This window comes from Hemibagrus wyckioides, linkage group LG02 (assembly GCF_019097595.1).
Source record: "Hemibagrus wyckioides isolate EC202008001 linkage group LG02, SWU_Hwy_1.0, whole genome shotgun sequence".
Lineage (NCBI taxonomy): Eukaryota > Metazoa > Chordata > Actinopteri > Siluriformes > Bagridae > Hemibagrus > Hemibagrus wyckioides.
The window spans coordinates 8,461,878-8,481,331 of record NC_080711.1 but is presented as its reverse complement, the minus strand read 5'-3'; the positions used below and the strand labels follow the sequence as shown (position 1 = coordinate 8,481,331).

The 19,454-nt window shown below is 37.6% G+C and overlaps 1 protein-coding gene across 1 annotated transcript; it reads left to right on the top strand.

Moving 5' to 3' along the window:
* The first annotated feature begins 6,153 nt into the window (after positions 1-6,153).
* slc4a1a (solute carrier family 4 member 1a (Diego blood group)) lies at positions 6,154-19,218 on the top strand. The gene is made up of 21 exons (XM_058374379.1): positions 6,154-6,309; positions 9,532-9,624; positions 9,768-9,823; positions 10,764-10,867; positions 11,253-11,299; positions 11,405-11,570; positions 11,785-11,920; positions 12,122-12,188; positions 12,998-13,040; positions 13,150-13,334; positions 13,680-13,887; positions 14,063-14,257; positions 14,354-14,502; positions 14,859-15,053; positions 15,234-15,410; positions 15,526-15,615; positions 16,244-16,410; positions 16,921-17,162; positions 17,466-17,635; positions 17,888-18,061; positions 18,477-19,218. Exons 2-21 carry the CDS (start codon positions 9,598-9,600, stop codon positions 18,552-18,554), a joined length of 2,676 nt encoding a protein of 891 aa, XP_058230362.1. The 5' UTR covers positions 6,154-6,309; positions 9,532-9,597; the 3' UTR covers positions 18,555-19,218.
* Positions 19,219-19,454: the final 236 nt, after the last annotated feature.

Here is a 19,454-nt window from a genome sequence, read left to right as displayed (position 1 = left end):
GAAACAATCTGAGACTTTTTCCTGCTAGAAAAGAAAGACTTGTTTTCTACTGACTGTGGAATTAGCATTTTATTTAGATTAAAACTAAAATCTATTAAAGAAACACTGTTCATAGTCAAAATGATAAAAAATTAAATCAATCTCATATAGAGCCTCCTGTCCCCTATGGCAATACGGTGTTTAACCCCATCTCTGTGTTATATACTAGAACCTAATATTTAACAGTGGATTTGTACATGATGCCATCTTCAAACAAATACTGACCTTTCTGTACTGAAGTGAAATGATGTTAAATGAATGTGAAGTAAATAGTAGTGGCAGAAATATATTATATTATATTATATATCCATATTAAATTAATTTCAGCTAGCCTCCTGGTAGTCCAGCGGCAGGATCCCGTGCTCTCATTGCTGTGGCCTGGGTTCAATTCTGGCAGGTTGCTAACCGAGCCTCTGAAGAGTTAACTCTCAGTGCTTGTACCAAGCCCAGGTTAAATGGGAGGGTTGCGTCGGGAAGGGCATCTGGCATAAAACCTGTGCCAAATTGAAACGTGGACCAAATGATCCGCTGTGGTGACCCCAAACAGGGAGCAGCTGAAAGAACGACAACATTAGATCCATTTCAGATACTATGAATTGATTACTATGGTCACTTTGAACATTACAATCAATAGAATGAATTAAATGAGGCATAGAATTACAAGAACACAGTTTAGTTATATCATTTAGTAAAGTTTCCCTGGTAGCAATGCTGTATGTTCTCTTTACTAAAAGTGAAGAAATGTAATGTAGAGGCCTTTTTTAAAAAAAAGTTTGTACTCTAATTCTGCCTTTAATCATCCTGACTTCATTACTGAAATACAGACAAATCCAACAACGAGCTTACGAGCTGAACGTCTGTGAATGCTTTCCTTGGACACCTTTAACATGATGTCCACAGGCTACATTTCTCTATTTTAGGAAGTAGATGAAAGTGCATTGTGTCTTCTCCTAGATCAGAGATCACCAAACCAGTCATATCTGCATTTCTGCTCTTTTCTCTTCCATGTGACAACAGCTGAATCAGATCATCAGTCCTCCTCTGCCTGCTCTCGTATGAGCTCATATGGACGAACAAGGAAGCGTTGGCTAGACAGCTGAAAAGCAGTGTCACCTCCCAGCACCAGCCTAGAATTCAGATGCAAATTAGTTTGTGGTTTCTGCAGTCAAATCCTATTCACATAAGAGGACAGTTTGCATCACTAGCCATTTTTTCCATGAAGAAGAGATTTTTTTTAGGATTATCTCTCTAAATTCAAATAGACTTAAATAATGGCTCAGTTTCAGTCAGCAATATTAAAGATGAACACTAATAAGAACCTGATGCGTGGAACAGAGTGTTGTTGTGTATTATACACTCCACCACCCAATTTGGCATGTAGGTACGCCTTATGCATGAACTCTGGCAGCTGATAATAACTCCTCACAGTGTGCTTGCCCTTGTGTAGATAGAGCCTATCACTGGCTGCTCTGTGGGTGTGTTCAGGCAACGTTTCAACAAACAAGACACACAAATTCAAATTCATGTACACCATCACAATATCACAGAGTCTTCCATAAGAATTGGGTTCTGTTTTTGTTATAAGACATGCAGCTGTTAATGCATGTAGGTTACTGGCCTGGTCTTATTTATTTATTTTTAATTAAAAGAGATAAGAATAATTCACTAATATTATTTTAAAAAATATGGACATACGGATATCATGTGGACGTTATATTTGTGCTGTATTTGTTCCCTCCCAGTCCAGCGTCGATTCCTTTCCCTTGCGTAACGACGAAGCACTTTGTCCTTGATGTTAAAAAAAATAATAAAATAAATAAATAAAAGGACCTTTTCACTTCGCAGTCACTCCAGAATTACTGGCACCTTTTTAAAGAGAATGGACCAAGAATGGATTGTAATAAAATAAACATTCCACCCAGTGAGTTAATTTCTCGATTTAAGTAGTTGCTTTTCTTTGCTCTAATAAATAAACTAATTAAAATAATAATTTAAAAAAAGCACATCAAGTACCCTTGAATATTTTTCATGTTTCAGGTTCATGCTTTAAGTTTATACAGTGGACATAAAATAGCTACACACCCAGGTTTTCGTGCTGTAAAAAAATGTAAATAAAATAAATCATGTCTGATTTATTACGTCTACCTGTAATGTAATATAAACAACTTTCAAGTGAAATACAAACAGGATTTTTTTCGGATATATAAACTTGCACTTGCAGAAACGTGCACACCCTTTTATCACGTGACATGTGACTGATCTCAGAATTAACCACAATATGTTCAAAAGTACTTATCAAAACCCCTGTCCCGGAGAAGTGTTCCTGATGAACCCTGAATAAAGATCAGCTGTTTCTGTAGACTCGTCTTGGGTCCATCCTGCTGCTGAAGCCATACACTGTCTCTATACATCTACTTTGCCACAAATTCAAATCCAAAGTCAACAGAAGGAAGGATTTCAGAAGAAGAATGAACTGTTTGTTATGGCCTAGTCCTCAGATCAAAATCCTGTCAGAAAACCTGTGGAATGATTCGAACAGGGCTTTGCAATTTCATTGATCTGGAGCGTTTTTGCAAGGAAGAGCAAGATCAAATTGCCAAATCGAGATGCGTTCGGTTGGTAGACTGTTGCTCAAACATTATATTTAGAATAGTAAATACTATTAATAATATTAATTGATTAATATAATTATTAAGTCTGTTTATATACACAAAAAAGTCATTCTTATACACTGATCAGGCATAACATTATGACCACCTGCCTAATATTGTGTTGGTCCTCCTTTTGCTGCCAAAACAGCCCTGACCCATTATGCACTGTGTATTCTGACACCTTTCTATCAGAACCAGCATTAACTTCTTCAGAAATTTGAGCAACAGTAGCTCGTCTGTCTGATCGGATCACACAGGCCAGCCTTCGCTCCCCACGTGCATCAGTGAGCCTGTCTCCGGTTCACCACTGTTCCTTCCTTGGACCCCTTTTGATAGATACTGACCACTGCAGACCGGGAACACCCCACAAGAGCTGCAGTTTTGGAGATGCTCTGATCCAGTCGTCTAGCCATCACAATTTGGTCCTTGTCAAACTCTCTCAAATCCTTACGCTTTTTTTCCTGTCATTTTTCCAGCTGATCGGTGTATATATGTTTAATATTTCCAAGTTTTAAAGTTTAGTTTTTGTAAAAATGCAATTTAAGTCATAATATTTCGTTTTTGATATTTCATTTTCGTAAAATTTAGTTAAATATAATGCTGTGCTATAACACCTTGGGAAAATTTAGCATAACCTATTGACATGCATTCATAAGGAGGAAGGAACCCTACACAGACACAAAGAGAACATTTAAAGAAACTTCTATGCAGACAGGAACCTGAGCTCAGGCTTAAACTGGGAACTCTGGAGCTGTAAGGTTGCAACTCTACCCACTTTTAAAAATCTTGAAATCCAAAGTCTTGAATCATAAAGCATAAAGCAAACATAAAGCAGCAGATCCAGTTTGCTTACAGATTTGAGCTCCCAGCCTTCCAGTCACAGGATCAGAATTTTAGCCATGTGCCCTTTGCTAGTTTGATTACAGTTATGATACTGTGACAAAAAGGAGCCAGGTTTCTGATGTCGAGTCACAAGCACCAGGCTTGTATAGTCAAACAGGCTATAAACCTCAAGAAGCTGGAAATATTCTCTAAGAACTAGTTGCCAAAAAGGGCACCGATATTTCTATATTTAACATGTGTTGATAGACAGTTTAGATCTAACTTCATCATACTGTAACTAGATTTCAAATAAACATGCAACCAAAGTTGTCAGAGGGTGTTTTACAAGTCGAAATGACAAAATGCATGCATGTGAGTTGCCCTGCCTAAAAGGCATGAACTCTAGTGCAAGTAAGACAGATGACAGGCAACACAATTGACAAGTAGAGATGTATCCATGCTAATTGGGTGGATGTTGGTGGTCCAATGGTGGTTTAATACCCAGGTGCTAACTGATTAAAAACCAAAGCAGTTATCATTCTCTCATCGTTCTGTCTTTATCTCACCCCTTTCTTTCATTTACCTGGCTCAATAAAGCAGCTGAAGAAGAGCTGCTCTCACCTGACTCTTGTCTGTGAGGAATACTATCCAATTTCTACCTCCCTAAAACCCTAGATGTAACTGTTATAACTGATGCTATTTTACTTGTATCATGCAGGATTTATCCAACAGGGACTACTGGTGCTAATGACTCCTTTGCAATGCATCGCAACCACAGAATAAAACTGCATCATAAATGGAGTACATCCAGCGTTCGTGTACACAAACACAACTTGTGACTGAAACAAAGCATCCACAAATCAGAAAGTTATCTATTGTAACTGTTACAGTAAGTAGGTCTATATCAAAACAAAGAAGCATGTGATCTTTTGACTCTAGTGCTGGGAGCTCAAATCACAGGACTGTCAATAAACCATTGTTGGACCTTTGAGCAAACCTGAGCTATTGCTTTATGTTTGAATTGAACAATTTGCATAAAAGTGTTGGATGTATTTGGAAAGGTAACGCTAAAATTAACATGGAAAAATGGTGGAACGGTGGGTAAAGTGGCTACCTCAGCTCCAGTGCCCCCAGTTTGAGTCTGAGCTCAGGTTCTGGTCTGTGTAGATGTTTCTGTGAATGTTTTCTTTGTGTCTGTAGGGTTCCTTCCACCTTATAAAAGCAAGTCAGTACGTTAGGCAATGATAACTTTCCCCAAGCCGTGACTAGGATCAGTGTTTCTGTGATAAACCCTAATGTGACCCTGACCAGGATAAAGCATTAACTTAAAATAAATTAATTAATCAACCTACTTTACACAATGCTCTATATATCTTCTGTCACTGTGTGCAATTTGGTAAAACTCAAGGCACAACATGGCAGTTGAACAAGTATCTGTGTAACCAGAAGTACTCTAATGTTGTAAGGTCAGACTTTTTATACCAGGAACTGAGAAATTTTTGAAAGACTTAGGTACAAGGCAGAGACTGAGCTGATTCAAACAGGATAGTGACCCTAACCAGCCAAAGCTACACTGGCACACAAGCTACACTGGAGAACATGTAGGTCTCAGAATAACCCAGCCACCATTCAATCCAAGAGATGCGTTGTAGGCTGTATTGACCATAGTATGTGAATGGATATGTGAATGTGTGCGATTGTACCCTGCGTAGGTTGCCACAGTGTTCAGGGTATCCTTCGCCTTGTGCCTCAATTTCCCCTGGAATAGACGTCAGGCTCGCTGTGACCCTCTGTTGGATAAGTGGTATGTAAAATGGATGGATAGATCACAGGATCTAGATATGTAAAGCTGGTTGAGAATTACTTCAGAAGCTGTAATTGCAGCATAAGGAGGTTCTACCAAGTACTGAGATATGTACAATCAAGACATTTCAGTATAATCACAAGTTAAACTGAAACAGACCAAGGGATTAACACTATTATAGTGCACTTTGGATTTTAAACCAGCCTGGACCTTAAACATGTACATTTTATGCTGCAACATTTTACACATCTGGATGAGTTTGCTTTTGATACGTATCCTGTTTCATTACAGGTATATTTCAGTCGCTAATGATGCCCTGCAAGAAACATGAACCCAAGCAACACTTTTAGCAACATCATTACAATTCTGAATGACTCAGTGGAAAAAAAACACATATCAAACTGATCAGAGGAGGGCCATGAAGGGGAAGCCCTCCGACAAGGGAATCCCCAACTAGTAAACAAGTTGACCTCAAAATACCAGATGCTTTCATGCTGATTACAAGACCCTGCTATCATCATGGACACCTCACACACACCATAGTTGCCCAGTCTCCTGTTTTACTGCCTTTTCCTCTCTACATCTCTCCAAAACTTGTGTACTTTAACTTAGACCACAGTCTATGGAAGCTGGGGAATAATACTATGCTAGCAGGTTTGGGGTATCCCTGCTGTAAACTGGCCTTTATCGATAACACCCTCTGTGCAGTGGGTGCTTATCAACCTTCTGCCACCCTGGGTACTAAGCAAGGGGGGTGGGAGGGTGGTTCGAAACGTCAGTTTGTGCTTCATCCCTCTTTACGTGACTCAGAAAGCTATGGCGTCAGAATGGGTGTTTCCCTTTCGTACCATCACTCTGCTTTTTTCATCTATCTATCTTTCTTACACCCCCTGCACGGTTACTCCCATCTTGGAAGACGGCGGGTTTCACAGCGCAGCTGCTGGTGTCCACACTCCAAGAAAATAAAGAACCTCCAGAAACACCTGGATCCAGGTAAGGGAGTATTCCTCAAAAAACGACATCTATGGATATTTGTGTATGTATATTGCATTAAGAATTTGCAGATCAGCATCTAATGCTGTAAGAGGTGGCACAAGACAACAACACAACAATACTGTTGGCAAAATTATTGTATGTTATTGTAAAAATTGTTTTTTGTTTTTATAAAAACCCACTCGCTACCTGCTTTGCAGAATCCATACAAATTTTATAGAGCATTCCCTCAATAACACAGGGTTCTAAACTTTAAAGAAACCCTTAAAAGTTCTGTGTAGGACAGGGTTTAAGTTCAGAGTAGAACCAATTTTGGAAGCTAAGATCCCATTACTATTCAGCAAACCTTTGAGTATATCATATGAAATTTATTTTGCCATGGTCAGACAAGACATTTGTGCTAGATTGGATTATTTGAGCTAAATATCACAATGTTTGCTTGAACATTTTTCTCTCCACCAACAAACACTCAGTGAGAAAGAAATTAATAGAAAACATTTATTTGAAAGTGCATTAGTGTATTAACTAAACATGCAGCATCTCTTTCAAATTCTGCAGTGGATGCCAGTTTGACCATTTTTTGGGTGTGCATGGGTGTGCAACCTGCTGGTGTGTGTATGATAATTCCCATATCTATGAAGGTTTGTCCTACAGACAAGGCTGACACAGGCCATTCAGCTGCTTTAAGCGAAACACAATTGTGGCTCCCGCTCTAAATTTGCAGCGTCACAACTTGACTGCAGCAAGACCCAAATTTAATTTTGCTTACACTTTCACTCCGCATTATGTAAGCTCTAAAACAGCGACTAAAAGTGCAAAAGAAAATATGGAATGAACTGAAAACAATACTACGGTATAGTAAATGATATAATACCATAGCACTGTTACATTCTGATTGGTCAGAAGGTGTTTATTCATTCATCAGCAGCACTTTAATTCACAGGGTTATATTAATGCACTCATTCTGATATAATAACAAGACTCAAGTACTTGGATGGCAGATAATAATTATAACGTGAGTTGCAGTATTCAACTGGAATGAATTCTACACTTTGATATTATGAAATATTTTGTAAGGGAATGTTTATTTAACATTTATGAGGGTACGGAGTCTTGAGTGTCAGAGATATGTAACAGTCAGTAGGTTTTCCACTACAGCAGAGTCTTCAGGGCCGAGGAGCTTGGTTTAAATGTAAAAGCTTGTGAGCAGTTAACTGTTTGTAGCTGGTGTTCTGTCATTTAAGCTATAAAGAAATATAATAATGTGTTGTACACCGTGCAATTTGTTGAGCAAATGAATAAAATAGCAATAGGCAATTTTTAAGCTAACCACAGAAGGGGAGAGGCTTTTGGATCGGACCAACTAATGATATGTATATAAAGATTAGTCTGCTTTAGAACTGCAACTCCGAATTAAAATAAGGATTAGGGAAATAAAATACTCGCAACACGGCAAGAGCTGTTGGTTAGTTAACTAGTCACACTATAATAAACATATTGTGTACTCATACATCATATTAGGTCATAGTATACAAAAAAAAACTGTAGGCTACTGATAGACTCATGAATTGAGGAGGGCGGGTAACGTAATGCCCCAAAGAGCGATGACTGACACATTCATGAGCCCCAGAACAGGCTTTCACACAACTCTGTAAAATGACATACTTTGTGAATGGGTTATAATATGTAGTGTTGCTCAAATGCTCTCGAAAAAAATTAATAAAAAAAAAATAAAATAAAAATAAATAAATAAAAATAAGGTAAAATGTAAAATAAATAAATACATAAATAAATAAAAATAAATAAACGTAGTAAATGGCACTAAATTCAACCATTGCTTGTCAGAATGGTGGTACCCTCATTTAAAATACATAATTAGACTTTATGGCACATGGTTTTATGTTAATATTAATACAAATGCATGATACAGGCACAGTTTCACCTCCAGAGTATGATGTGTTACAGTTTAGTGCAAATACACAGACAATGAGCCAAGACTATCCAGTACAGAGTCTAATCTAGCCCATTAACTGAAAATTAAATGATTTAAAAAAGAAGATAAAAAATAGCTATTCTCTGTTATTTCACTAGGGGGCCAAATAACTCAACAATTTCACAGTGCAAAAATCTTAGACAAACTACATTCAGTACAAATGTAATAGATTTTTCATGCCATTGTGCATGAGACTTATTTGTTTTATTTTTTTGAACCTTATTTTTTAATCCAAATGGTCACCAAGCCAAAAATGTACTTTATTTATTACAGTTTACTCTTCATAATGGAGTAACATTTAATTTCATTTTTTTTAACTCATCTTTGCTTTACAGCATTTCTTTGCATTTGCCTATTTTTGCACAGTGTTCTATATTTACACATTTAATACAATTAAATTGCAGTGTATTTATTCTAAATAGCTATACATTAGATGAATTGTTTTTTGTGTTTTTTTTTTGGACTAAGCATAAATGTTGCCCAGTAACATTAACTGCGAGTATCACAACATCAATTTACAGTCTAATAAATTAATCTAAGTTTTGCTGTGGCGAGTGGATTTTTAAGTCAAATTGTGTCGCGTGTTGCTGAATTGTGACTACTGATAGCAGGGCTTATCAGAAAAGAGCACATACTGCATGAGAAATCTCCTTGTCTCTGTAAGATCTCATCTCACAGAAACACTAGTCTAACATAGGACTTCTCAACCCCGGTCCTGATCATTCACTACTTTGCACTGGGTCCAGTTTGAACACTCAAACACATCAGCTTACTTCGTTCATTATTAAGCCTTTTATAGTCTAGCAAGGCAAGGCAATGGATTCTTTGTAGCTTTGTAGGAACCATGATCTAACAAACTGCACACTTGTTTCAGAGTAGATGTGAGAGCAGGGGTGACAGAGAGACAGACACAGAGGCGGGGACATTCAACTGTAAAGGGTTAAACAGCGATAAGAAAAAAGTGCTTTGCCTATACAGAACTGAAAAGTCTGTACAGAATTGTTAGTGAAAAATGTATTTGCATAATACATGAAATAACAAACAAATTGCATTATGTTTTGTTTATCATATAGTGCAGTATTTCATCCATCTGATGTGGAGAAGCAGCGCAAAAAACCACATTAATACATATTGATATATTAACATAAATCATGGCAGTATGATATTGAAACAACATTTTTTAGAACCTGATATTAGTATATCTATTGTGTGTGTGTGTGTGTGAACAGGTTCTGTGTAACGTTTTCTGAATTTTGGGGAAACATTATACAGAAGACAGCGCACAGACCCCACTGATGGAAGCTGTTATAAATTTTGCAGGGGTGAGTAAAATGTCAATATCTAATGTGCTACTAATATATATATATATATATATATATATATATATATATTGTAAATATTTATGTAAATATTGGATTTTATCTGCTGCACCCCCTGACACACACCCTGTCTTCTGTCCACTCAGGACAATGACATGTCCTATGAGGATACTGAATCACCTCCAGCCTCGCCATTCAGCATGTGAGTATCACACCCATGCACACACACACACACACACACACACACACACTCACACACACTTCCCTCCTCAGATCATGTTGTTTGTCCAAAGTGCTGTCTGTCTATAAATAAATAAAAAAATAAACAGAGTAGCATAAGAAATATAAATAAAACAATAATTAAATACAGAACATTTAAACAAATTAAGCAACCTTAAAATATTAATAAATGTTGTAGTTAACTTAACATTTATAAATACAGTCCAGTATTTATTTATTTGATTATTAATTATTTTATTCAGTCATGCATTCTTTTATTTTGGTTAAGCGCCATACAGTAGTCGTACTTGCTTGCATCACCGACACAAGTGATGATATTTAGTGCATATTTATACAGCCTCCATTTTCAAATACCACAGCAGTGAAGGTGTTTCCTGGGAATTTCCAACTTCCAACAAATGGAATTAATGCAATTTCATTAAACTCCCGTTGAATCCGATCCCATTAGTAATAATAATATATGACTTATAATCATGAACCGTCTCCTCATAAGCCTGAACACCACCATCTAAGCATACAGCACATGTTCATGTGGCCAAAATGTTCAACAAAACAGCGCCCTCTGTTGGTGAGAAACACCTTCTGGTTAAAAAACTACTGTTCTTATCTCCTAGAACCAAATGTCATGTAAACTGCTGTTCATAAATGTGTGGGTGCACCAGGACCTGTAAAAGAGAAAAAAAGACTAGTCTAAAACCCTGCTCTAGCATAGCCCTAGACTCACTGATAATAGATTAAACATTACTGTTCATATTTTAGGATGATAAAAAGAGGACAGAGCGCAGCCTGGCCTATCATACGTAAACTCTGGTGAGACCAAAGAGTGTGAGTCGAAATGCTGTGCAGTGAGACACAGTCCTGAGTGTCATTTTTTCAGCCTGGGCTCTCTGTCGCCCCTGTAGGCCTCTTCCTGAACACAAAGGGAGTTATGACTTGGAGCAGAAGAGACTGGAGCAGCAGGAGGAGCAACCTCCTGAGAGCTACATCATCAGTGCACACCCAGATGGTAATAAAACACACACACACACATTTATTTGACATATTTATTTGACTTCATACACAGACATGCACACACACACACACACACACACACACACACACATATATATATATATATATATATATATATATATATATATATATATATATATATATATATATATATATGTGTGTGTGTGTGTGTGTGTGTCTGTGTGTGTGTGAAGTCAAATAAATGAAGTGAATGGTGTCAGATAAAGTGTCACATAAATGCACCTATTTGTTGAAAGCCTTAGAGAGTGTTAGAGATCATACCAAACCAAATGCTTGATGAGCATATGCAATTACGATAAGATCCTCCTTATATGTCTTAATATTATGTCAAGTTTTACCTCATGTGTCTCGTGATACAGCGTCCTGGAACACCAACACCAACGCCACCACCCGAGGCGATGCTCAGGTAAGCACATGCCCAGTACCTGTAAACTGATTGAACCCCACAACTACACATACTCCACACCGTTGATTGAGTTCCATCATGTGACTCTGTGTCTATGTGTATCAGTCATATGTAGAGTTGAACGAGCTGTTGGGGGTAAAATGGCAGGAGACCGGTCGCTGGGTGGGGTATGAGGAAACGTTCAATCCAACCAGTGGGAAATGGGGGTCCTCACACATTTCCTGTCTCACCTTCAGAAGCCTTATTCAGCTCCGCAAGGTCATGAGCACAGGTGAGATCACTGAGATCAAGGACATTCAGGAGGAAATTTGTGTGGTAAAGATAATGACACAGGAAATGCTGCTATTCATAAGCATATTACTTGTGGTTTTTCCTCAAGACATGAGAATTTCAAATATCTATATATAAAGAGAATTTATTATAAGAAGGATTGCTGTTCCTGTTGTGAATTAAAATAACACCTCGTTTGGATTGGTTATCTGCAGCGGCAGTGCTGTTGGACCTGAAGGAAAATGACTTCACAGTTATTGCTGAGAAGATTGTAGATGAACTTCTGACAAAGAATGAGATTCGGGCCTCAGATCAGGAAACCTTGCTGAAGACACTGTTAGAGAAGCGCAGGTAAAACACATATACACAGACATGCACCCACAAGATGTTAGTGTTGGTCCAGTGTGTAATGAGAGCTTGGCTGGTCCGTGGGCTAAAGATAAATTGACATTAGTTTTGAGTTCATCCAGATGAATAAACTCTCTTCTGTTAGGAAACCTGAGAACACAACCATGAGAATTAACTTACTTTTACTTTGTTGCTGGTTCACAGTCAGGCTGATGGCACCCAAATTACCTCAGCAGGCATTGAGATGCAGAGCTTCTCTGTCACCAAACAGGTAAAAATTCTTTATTTACTAGATATATCTCATTTAAAGATATACCTAAATACTGCACCTGTTTATCTATCTACACTCTCAGAAAAAACACTTTTATTCAAGGGCCTAAAAGAGATAAAAACTAAATCTAAAAAATAACTTTTTTTTGTTTTAGAGAACTTAGATTTACTCTTGAAGCTAGAGCCCCAAGTGGATTTTAAAATAAAAATAAATAAATAAATAAACAAACAAACAAACAAACAAACAAACAAACAAACAAACAAACAAATAAATAAATAAATAAATAAATAAATAAATAAATAAATAAATGAGATTACATTTTCCCCATTCTGATGATTGATATGAAAATTAAAAAGCTCTTGACCTGTATCTGTATAATGTTATGCATTGTTCTGCTGCCACAGGATTGGCTGATTAGATAAAATGCATACATTAACAGCTGTACAGGTGTTCCTATTAAAGTGGTCACTTAGTGAATACTGATCCATCCATCTTGTATACAATCTTTTGTCCCCTACTTATCCGTTGGAGTTTTTCTACCCACTACAGTGTACTGGCTTTTATCTAGGAATTTATTCGGTTTGTCCTTCTAGGAGAATCCTTAAAGGTCCTGGTGTCAGACTCTGTATCAGTGTTTTCTTTTCCAAAAAGGTTCCACTGAGTGCACTTATTTAACACTTATTTAAAAAAACAACTTACAACCATTAAACATGTTACAGTACTCCTTGAATCCATTTTTCTAAGCTTCTTGTGATAACCTGCAATACCTTTCCCTTTCACTGATTCTGCTCTCAATTCTTCTCAATCAGAGAGACTCTTCTGATAACATAGAGGCATCTATTGTGTTATCAGGTGAGGAGGAAGGATAATTTGCCACACATTTTAAATACAAAAAAAACCCATAATTATCCCAAATATCTTTGCAAGTACAATTTCTCTAACTTTTTGACTATGTGTGTAGGTTCGGTGGACTTTCTGCAGAAGCCGGTCGTGGCATTTGTGCGACTACATGATTCCGTGGTGATGGACGGGATTATGGAGTCTGCACTGCCTGTGCGTTTTATATTTGCCCTGGTAGGCCCTACTGAGAGCGGCATAGATTTCCACGAGAGCGGGCGAGCCATGGGTACACTCCTGGCTGACTGGGTAAGAGGAAGTGGATAGGAAATATTATTAAACACTAAGTAAGAGTAAAGCAGCCAAGTTACTTAGGAAGTTCTTCCTGGCCTGGCATGAGGGGCGGGATATTTGGGATGTCATAGGTCATTTTGGTCAAAATATGTTGGTCAAAACATATTGTCTCAGGCTAATTAGTGTGCGTTGTGAGCAATGCATGAAGCAAAAAATAGGACAGGGGCAAAATGAAGAATTGAGCAACAATGAGGAACAATGAGCTTTTGGCTGTTAAATTCCTCATCTTTTCATATACAAGAATAAGTTTTAGTAGTTTTGGTCTTCAATCTCTTCTCCCCATCTGACTCTCACCAAAAGGTCTTCAGCTTGGAGGCCTTTCTTGCCAATAATGAAAAAGAGCTGACCAATGCCATTGCTGACTTTATGGACTGCAGTGTTGTGATCCCGCCCACTGAGATCCAGAGCGAGACCATGTTCCAGCCAATCATCCGCTTCCAAAAGAAGATGCTACATGAACGACTCCGCCCTGCTGACACCCGAATCCTACTTGGAGCAAAATCTAAAGGTTAGCCCTTAAGAGGATTAGTAGAGGATTACCTCATCAGAAATTTCTTTTAGGGTGATATGTTGGAAATTATAAATAAATGGAGCTGATGCAATGTGAAGATAAAAAAAAAGCTAGAAATTATGTTTATCACCTTGGTTTAAAAAAGTCATCCTTTATGTTCAAATATGAGCAGAGCCTGAGCAGCCCCGGGACGATCCTTTGGTCCGAACTGGAATTCCATTTGGTGGAATGGTCAAGGATATCAAGCGTCGTTACCCCCATTACCTGAGTGACTTCACTGATGCTTTAAATCCTCAGGTGCTTTCTGCCATAATTTTCATCTACTTTGCCGCCCTCTCTCCTGCTATCACCTTTGGAGGACTTCTGGGTGAGTATCATTTTCCATGTAGATCTTGTTCAATCTGGATTTGGACCTCAATTCTCAGCTGTTCTCAATTCTCACATTTCTCTCTGCTGTTCTTAGCGGAAAAGACCGCAGGATTGATGGGAGTGTCAGAGCTGTTGATCTCCACTTCCATACAGGGAGTCATTTTCTGCCTGTTTGCCGCCCAACCTGTGCTGGTCATCGGCTTCAGTGGACCACTGTTGGTGTTTGAAGAAGCGTTCTTTCAGGTAGGTCTGCCAATTTTTTAGTTACAGATTGAGTTAAATTGAGTGAGATATACTTATTACACAGTGTAATTATTATGTGAAATACTATCTACGATCTGTGGACTTTAACATTCATCACCATATGCTTACATGACTGTGTACACATGTATCACACTTTAATAGAAAAAAGGTTAAATACAGTAGTTTTCTATATGGGGGAACCCTTAGATGTTTAGAACAAGTGGTCTGTTTACTTTCATTATGTAAAAGGGTGACATTTTTTATAGACCTGTCTAGATTACATTAAGATGTGCTTCCTAAATGGGATGAAGTGGATTCATAAAATGCTGTCCTGTTTGTGTCTGTTCATCTGTCAGTTCTGTAATTCGTGGCATTACGAGTACATTGTGGGTCGTGCATGGGTTGGAATGTGGCTGATCATCATTGTGTTGATTGTGGTCGCGGCAGAGGCCAGTTTCCTTGTCCGCTTCATCTCTCGTTTTACCCAAGAGATCTTCTCCATCCTCATCTCCCTCATTTTCATCTATGAAACCTTTTTCAAGCTGTTCAAGGTAAGCACAAAGATTAAAGGGTGCTCAGTGATTTTTTATTCACATTTTCCAAAGCTCTCACCTTCTGACAGCTCACATTCTGACATATACTATGCATTTTCATGCATTGACTGAACATTTCTTTAACAGCCCATCAGTAGTCATCTCTTCTCTTCACTCTTATCCTATTCCTCTGTACAGATTTTCCAAGCTCACCCTCTGAAACTGACCTACCCACATCCTACAGACAACAGCACAAAAGCCAGCGGTGGACCCTATGCCAACACTGCCTTGCTTTCAATGTGCCTGATGCTGGGCTGCTTTTTCATTGCCTTCTTCTTCCGTCAATTCAAGAATAGCATCTTCCTTCCAGGCCCTGTACGTGCATTTGGGGTCACACGTAAAATCATTACAGAGCTGTTGTATTTGTTTTGATCAGAGAATGATAATAAATTCATCACCCCCCTTTCATTGAATCACTGTCTTTCCCCAGATTCGCCGCATGATTGGAGATTTCGGTGTGCCCATCGCCCTCTTTATCATGGTTGGGATTGACCTCCTTATTAAGGATGTTGAAACGCAGGTCTGGGAAACCATTATTTCGAAATATTTCCAGTGTGAAAATGGGTGCTTTCAGCAACTGTATCAATTAAATGATTATTCACTAATTGATTGAAGTTGATTCTATATCTTCTGGATACTGGATTCTGAAACACTTGTTTGTTTTATTTAAAATAAAATGTTAGAGAGAATTACTTGATAAAAACAATTAATTAATAGACCGCATTTCAGTGCATGAAGGTAAATGCTTGTCACACCAAATTTATTTGATATATGTATATAAATACATTACTGATAAACATATTTGCAATGTTTCAAAGAGTTTTATGATTCTGCCACTAGTGGTGAAGGCATTAAGTCTGAGTGACCCGAATGGGTCAGGGTCACATCACTGTGAGCTATCTCTGTTGGCACATTTTCTTGTTAAATGGTAAATTCAAATTGCCTTTACACAGTCTCAGTTTCTCATATTACTTTTTGAAAGTACAACAAACAATCACAACAAATCTACATGAATGAACTACATGGATTTTTCATTTATTTATTTTTTCTATTAGAATACGATGATAAACATCCTAAACATCATGGTCAAGTCTGTTCTAATATACATATATATATGTGTGTGTTCATTTTCTCTCAAACACCTTTAGAAACTGACAGTCCCGAAGGGTCTGAGTGTGACCAACACTACTGCCAGAGACTGGTTTATCCACCCATTGGGAAAAAATAGAGATTTCCCTATTTGGCTAATGTTTGCCTGTGCTCTTCCAGCTTTACTGGTTTTCATTCTCATATTCCTTGAGTCCCAGATTACCACGTGAGTAGCTTCTTGTATAGAAAATAGTTAGGAGCTCTTGAATGGCAGTAAAGCATTCATCTCTCTCTCTCTCTCTTCCCACTGTTAACTACCATTAGAGTACTCCCACCCTGCACATATTGGGGTCCTTTGTCACTTGTTAATTAGACGTTTAGTTGAATCAAGTGACACATCAGCACAGTTGAAAGCATGTACATGATAAAGGGAAATTACCTCTTACCTCAAAGTGCTGCACGTGTCTCACGTTCCTTTCCCTATTGGTGTCGAGGAATCAGCTAATGGCCAAATGGGAGAATGGAAGAATTAAAAAAAAAGAAAAAAAAGAATACATTTGACATAGCAGAAAAAAATTACAGATGCTTTTCTTCTCCAACTCAAAAACAAGTAACAAGACCAAATCATGGGATTAAAAAGATGCATGGACTCCAGTTTACATGGCTAATAGAATAGCAGAATCTTCAGAATGCTTTACTTGTTAAATTGCAACTTAATGTACTGGTTTTTCTGCAGGCTAATTGTAAGTAAACCAGAAAGGAAGATGGTGAAGGGCTCCGGCTTCCATTTGGATTTGCTCCTCATTGTGGTGATGGGTGGAATTGCCTCCCTTTTTGGTTCCCCCTGGCTTAGTGCTGCAACGGTACGATCTGTCACCCATGCTAATGCCCTCACCGTCATGTCCAAAGGCCCTAAACCAGAGATCAGTAAGGTACTGGAGCAGAGGGTTAGTGGGATTTTCGTGGCCGCATTAGTTGGTGAGTATTGTATTGAGTACTGCATTGTGGTCTTTGTATGCATAAATACATTATACATTTCCTCTATGTAAAATATGTGGGGTAGGTTTAATACTACTGCTGCTAATATAGTATGCTAATGCTCATTTACTCATACTCACTCTGATACTATTGCGATGTTGTCTAAATACAAATTTCATAATTTCTGCCAACATAAACAGCTAAACAAAATGTTCCTTGGTGTTTCTGTTTTCAATCAAAAAACCATACACTTATATTTGGTCTAAAAAAAATATCTGTGTCTGTAATTTATTGTTTTGCCAGGTGTATCCATCTTTATGGAACCTGTCCTGAAGTTGATTCCCATGTCAGCTCTGTTCGGCATCTTTCTCTACATGGGTATTACCTCTCTAAGCGGTGTTCAGCTGTGGGAACGCATACAGCTATTGATCGTTCCCAAAAAGTACCACCCGTCTAATCCCTATGCCACTCGAGTATGACAACATCTTTATACTTTACTCTAATGTTTGCCTGGAAAAAAAAAATGTAATAATGTTGTAATATAAGACAACATGCTTGCATTTCATTAGAATTAATTGTCATTTTCTGGACAAATATTAACTTTATACATAGACTAGAATGAAATTTTGTGTGAAACCATATGCTCATTATTATCACAATGCATTCCATTGTTTGGCGGATTATTTTAGTTTTCAACCTTGTTTCTCTGCTTGTTTCCTTTTCAGGTAAAACCGTGGAAAATGCACCTCTTCACCTTCATCCAGATGGTGTGTTTGGGCATCCTGTGGGCAGTGAAATCCACCCAAGCTTCACTGGCCCTGCCATTTATCCTCATTCTTACTGTCCCTCTGCGTATTCTCTTGACTGGACGCCTCTACACGACCACAGAGATGAAATGCGTAAGTGGCTTAGCTGTCATGTACATGTCATTAGGGACTGACAGAAAGACTAGTGTAGGCAAGAAACTCCACACTTTACACACTTTTAAGTGCAAAGTTTCTATCACCACATGGGAACAAATAACATATAGGAGATGTGACTCTGTATTACACTTCACATGGAAGAGACTGTAGACTGTAGGCATAAGCCGGAGAAGTTATTAAAGTACATTTATCATATTTAAAGTGAGATGCAGCATGCAATTTAGTTTTTCTCACTATTAATATCTTAATTATACTATTTGACCTTGAATGATAGTTTCCTTAATTTTGTATGCTTTATTTATAAGCGTCATAGTATCATCTGCATTAATAGCTTTCTGTCTCATCTACTCTATTTGTGTGAATGTAAACATTGTGCTTTATCCTGTCCTAGTTGGACTCAGATGATGCCAAGGTGACATTCGAGGAGGAGCAGGGAGTGGATGTGTTTGACGAGTGCCCCTTCTCATAAATGACTTCTTGATTTTCACTTGAGCCTGTGAGCTTGACATCATGCCTTAAACTTTCTCTAGTGCCTTCGTTAAAGTATCACAGGAATTCCAGCGTGGAAGCACAACCATTGCATAGCCAAGCTTCATCAATCTTTTTTTTTTTTGGTTTGCATAAACGTTTTAATCATTTTCCACTAGTGAATAGATCGTTAGTACCTTTTTTTTTCTTCTTCTAAGACTGTTTTTGCTTTTCTTTTTGGATAGTTAGAATTTATATTGTTTTCACTATATAAAAAAGCCATTAGATAATAGTGTTTAATTACTTCTTTTTTTAAGCTCTATTCAAAAGCTTTGTTTTATGTAGCAAGTGTTTGAGATTAAAAATAGCATTATGCCTATATTGTATTTCTACATTGACAGCAGCTACAATATCACTCTGTATTTTTTTATTATTATTATTATTTTAATTGATTGATATTTGGTTCAGAAAATCATATCTGTAAATTTCTTATTCCAGTCTAGGAGTTGCTGAATGATTGTTGTTGCAGTTAATGAAATCATGGACATTTTAGAAATTCGAGTGGGTTTGAATAGTGATGAATGTACATTATATTGTTATACTTCTTTGATATTTAATCCCATGTTGCAAATCATGTAACTATTAAAGTTCTATTACTAAAATAATCTTATTGACCACTTTGGATTTTATATATTCAGACCTGGAGAAAATCGTTCTTCCGACCGCTTTTATTAGCAGAAACAGAGTAAAATGAGATATGATGGTCATTTTTAGATACGTATTAGGGGACGAAAGTGAAGCATAAATTAATTAAGCGAATTAAAAGTAATGAACTGTGCCATTAAAACAAGCTAAAATAATGGAAATAATGCATTAAAAAAATTCACCTTTATTACCAGGT

Excerpts from the sequence above, each read along its gene's own strand:
- slc4a1a (XM_058374379.1), top strand. The coding sequence starts at position 9,598 with ATGGAAGCTGTTATAAATTTTGCAGGG. Across the intron at positions 13,335-13,679 it reads GTACACTCCTGGCTGACTGG|GTCTTCAGCTTGGAGGCCTT; the intron begins GTAAGAGGAAGT and ends TCTCACCAAAAG. Across the intron at positions 15,616-16,243 it reads TTAAGGATGTTGAAACGCAG|AAACTGACAGTCCCGAAGGG; the intron begins GTCTGGGAAACC and ends AAACACCTTTAG.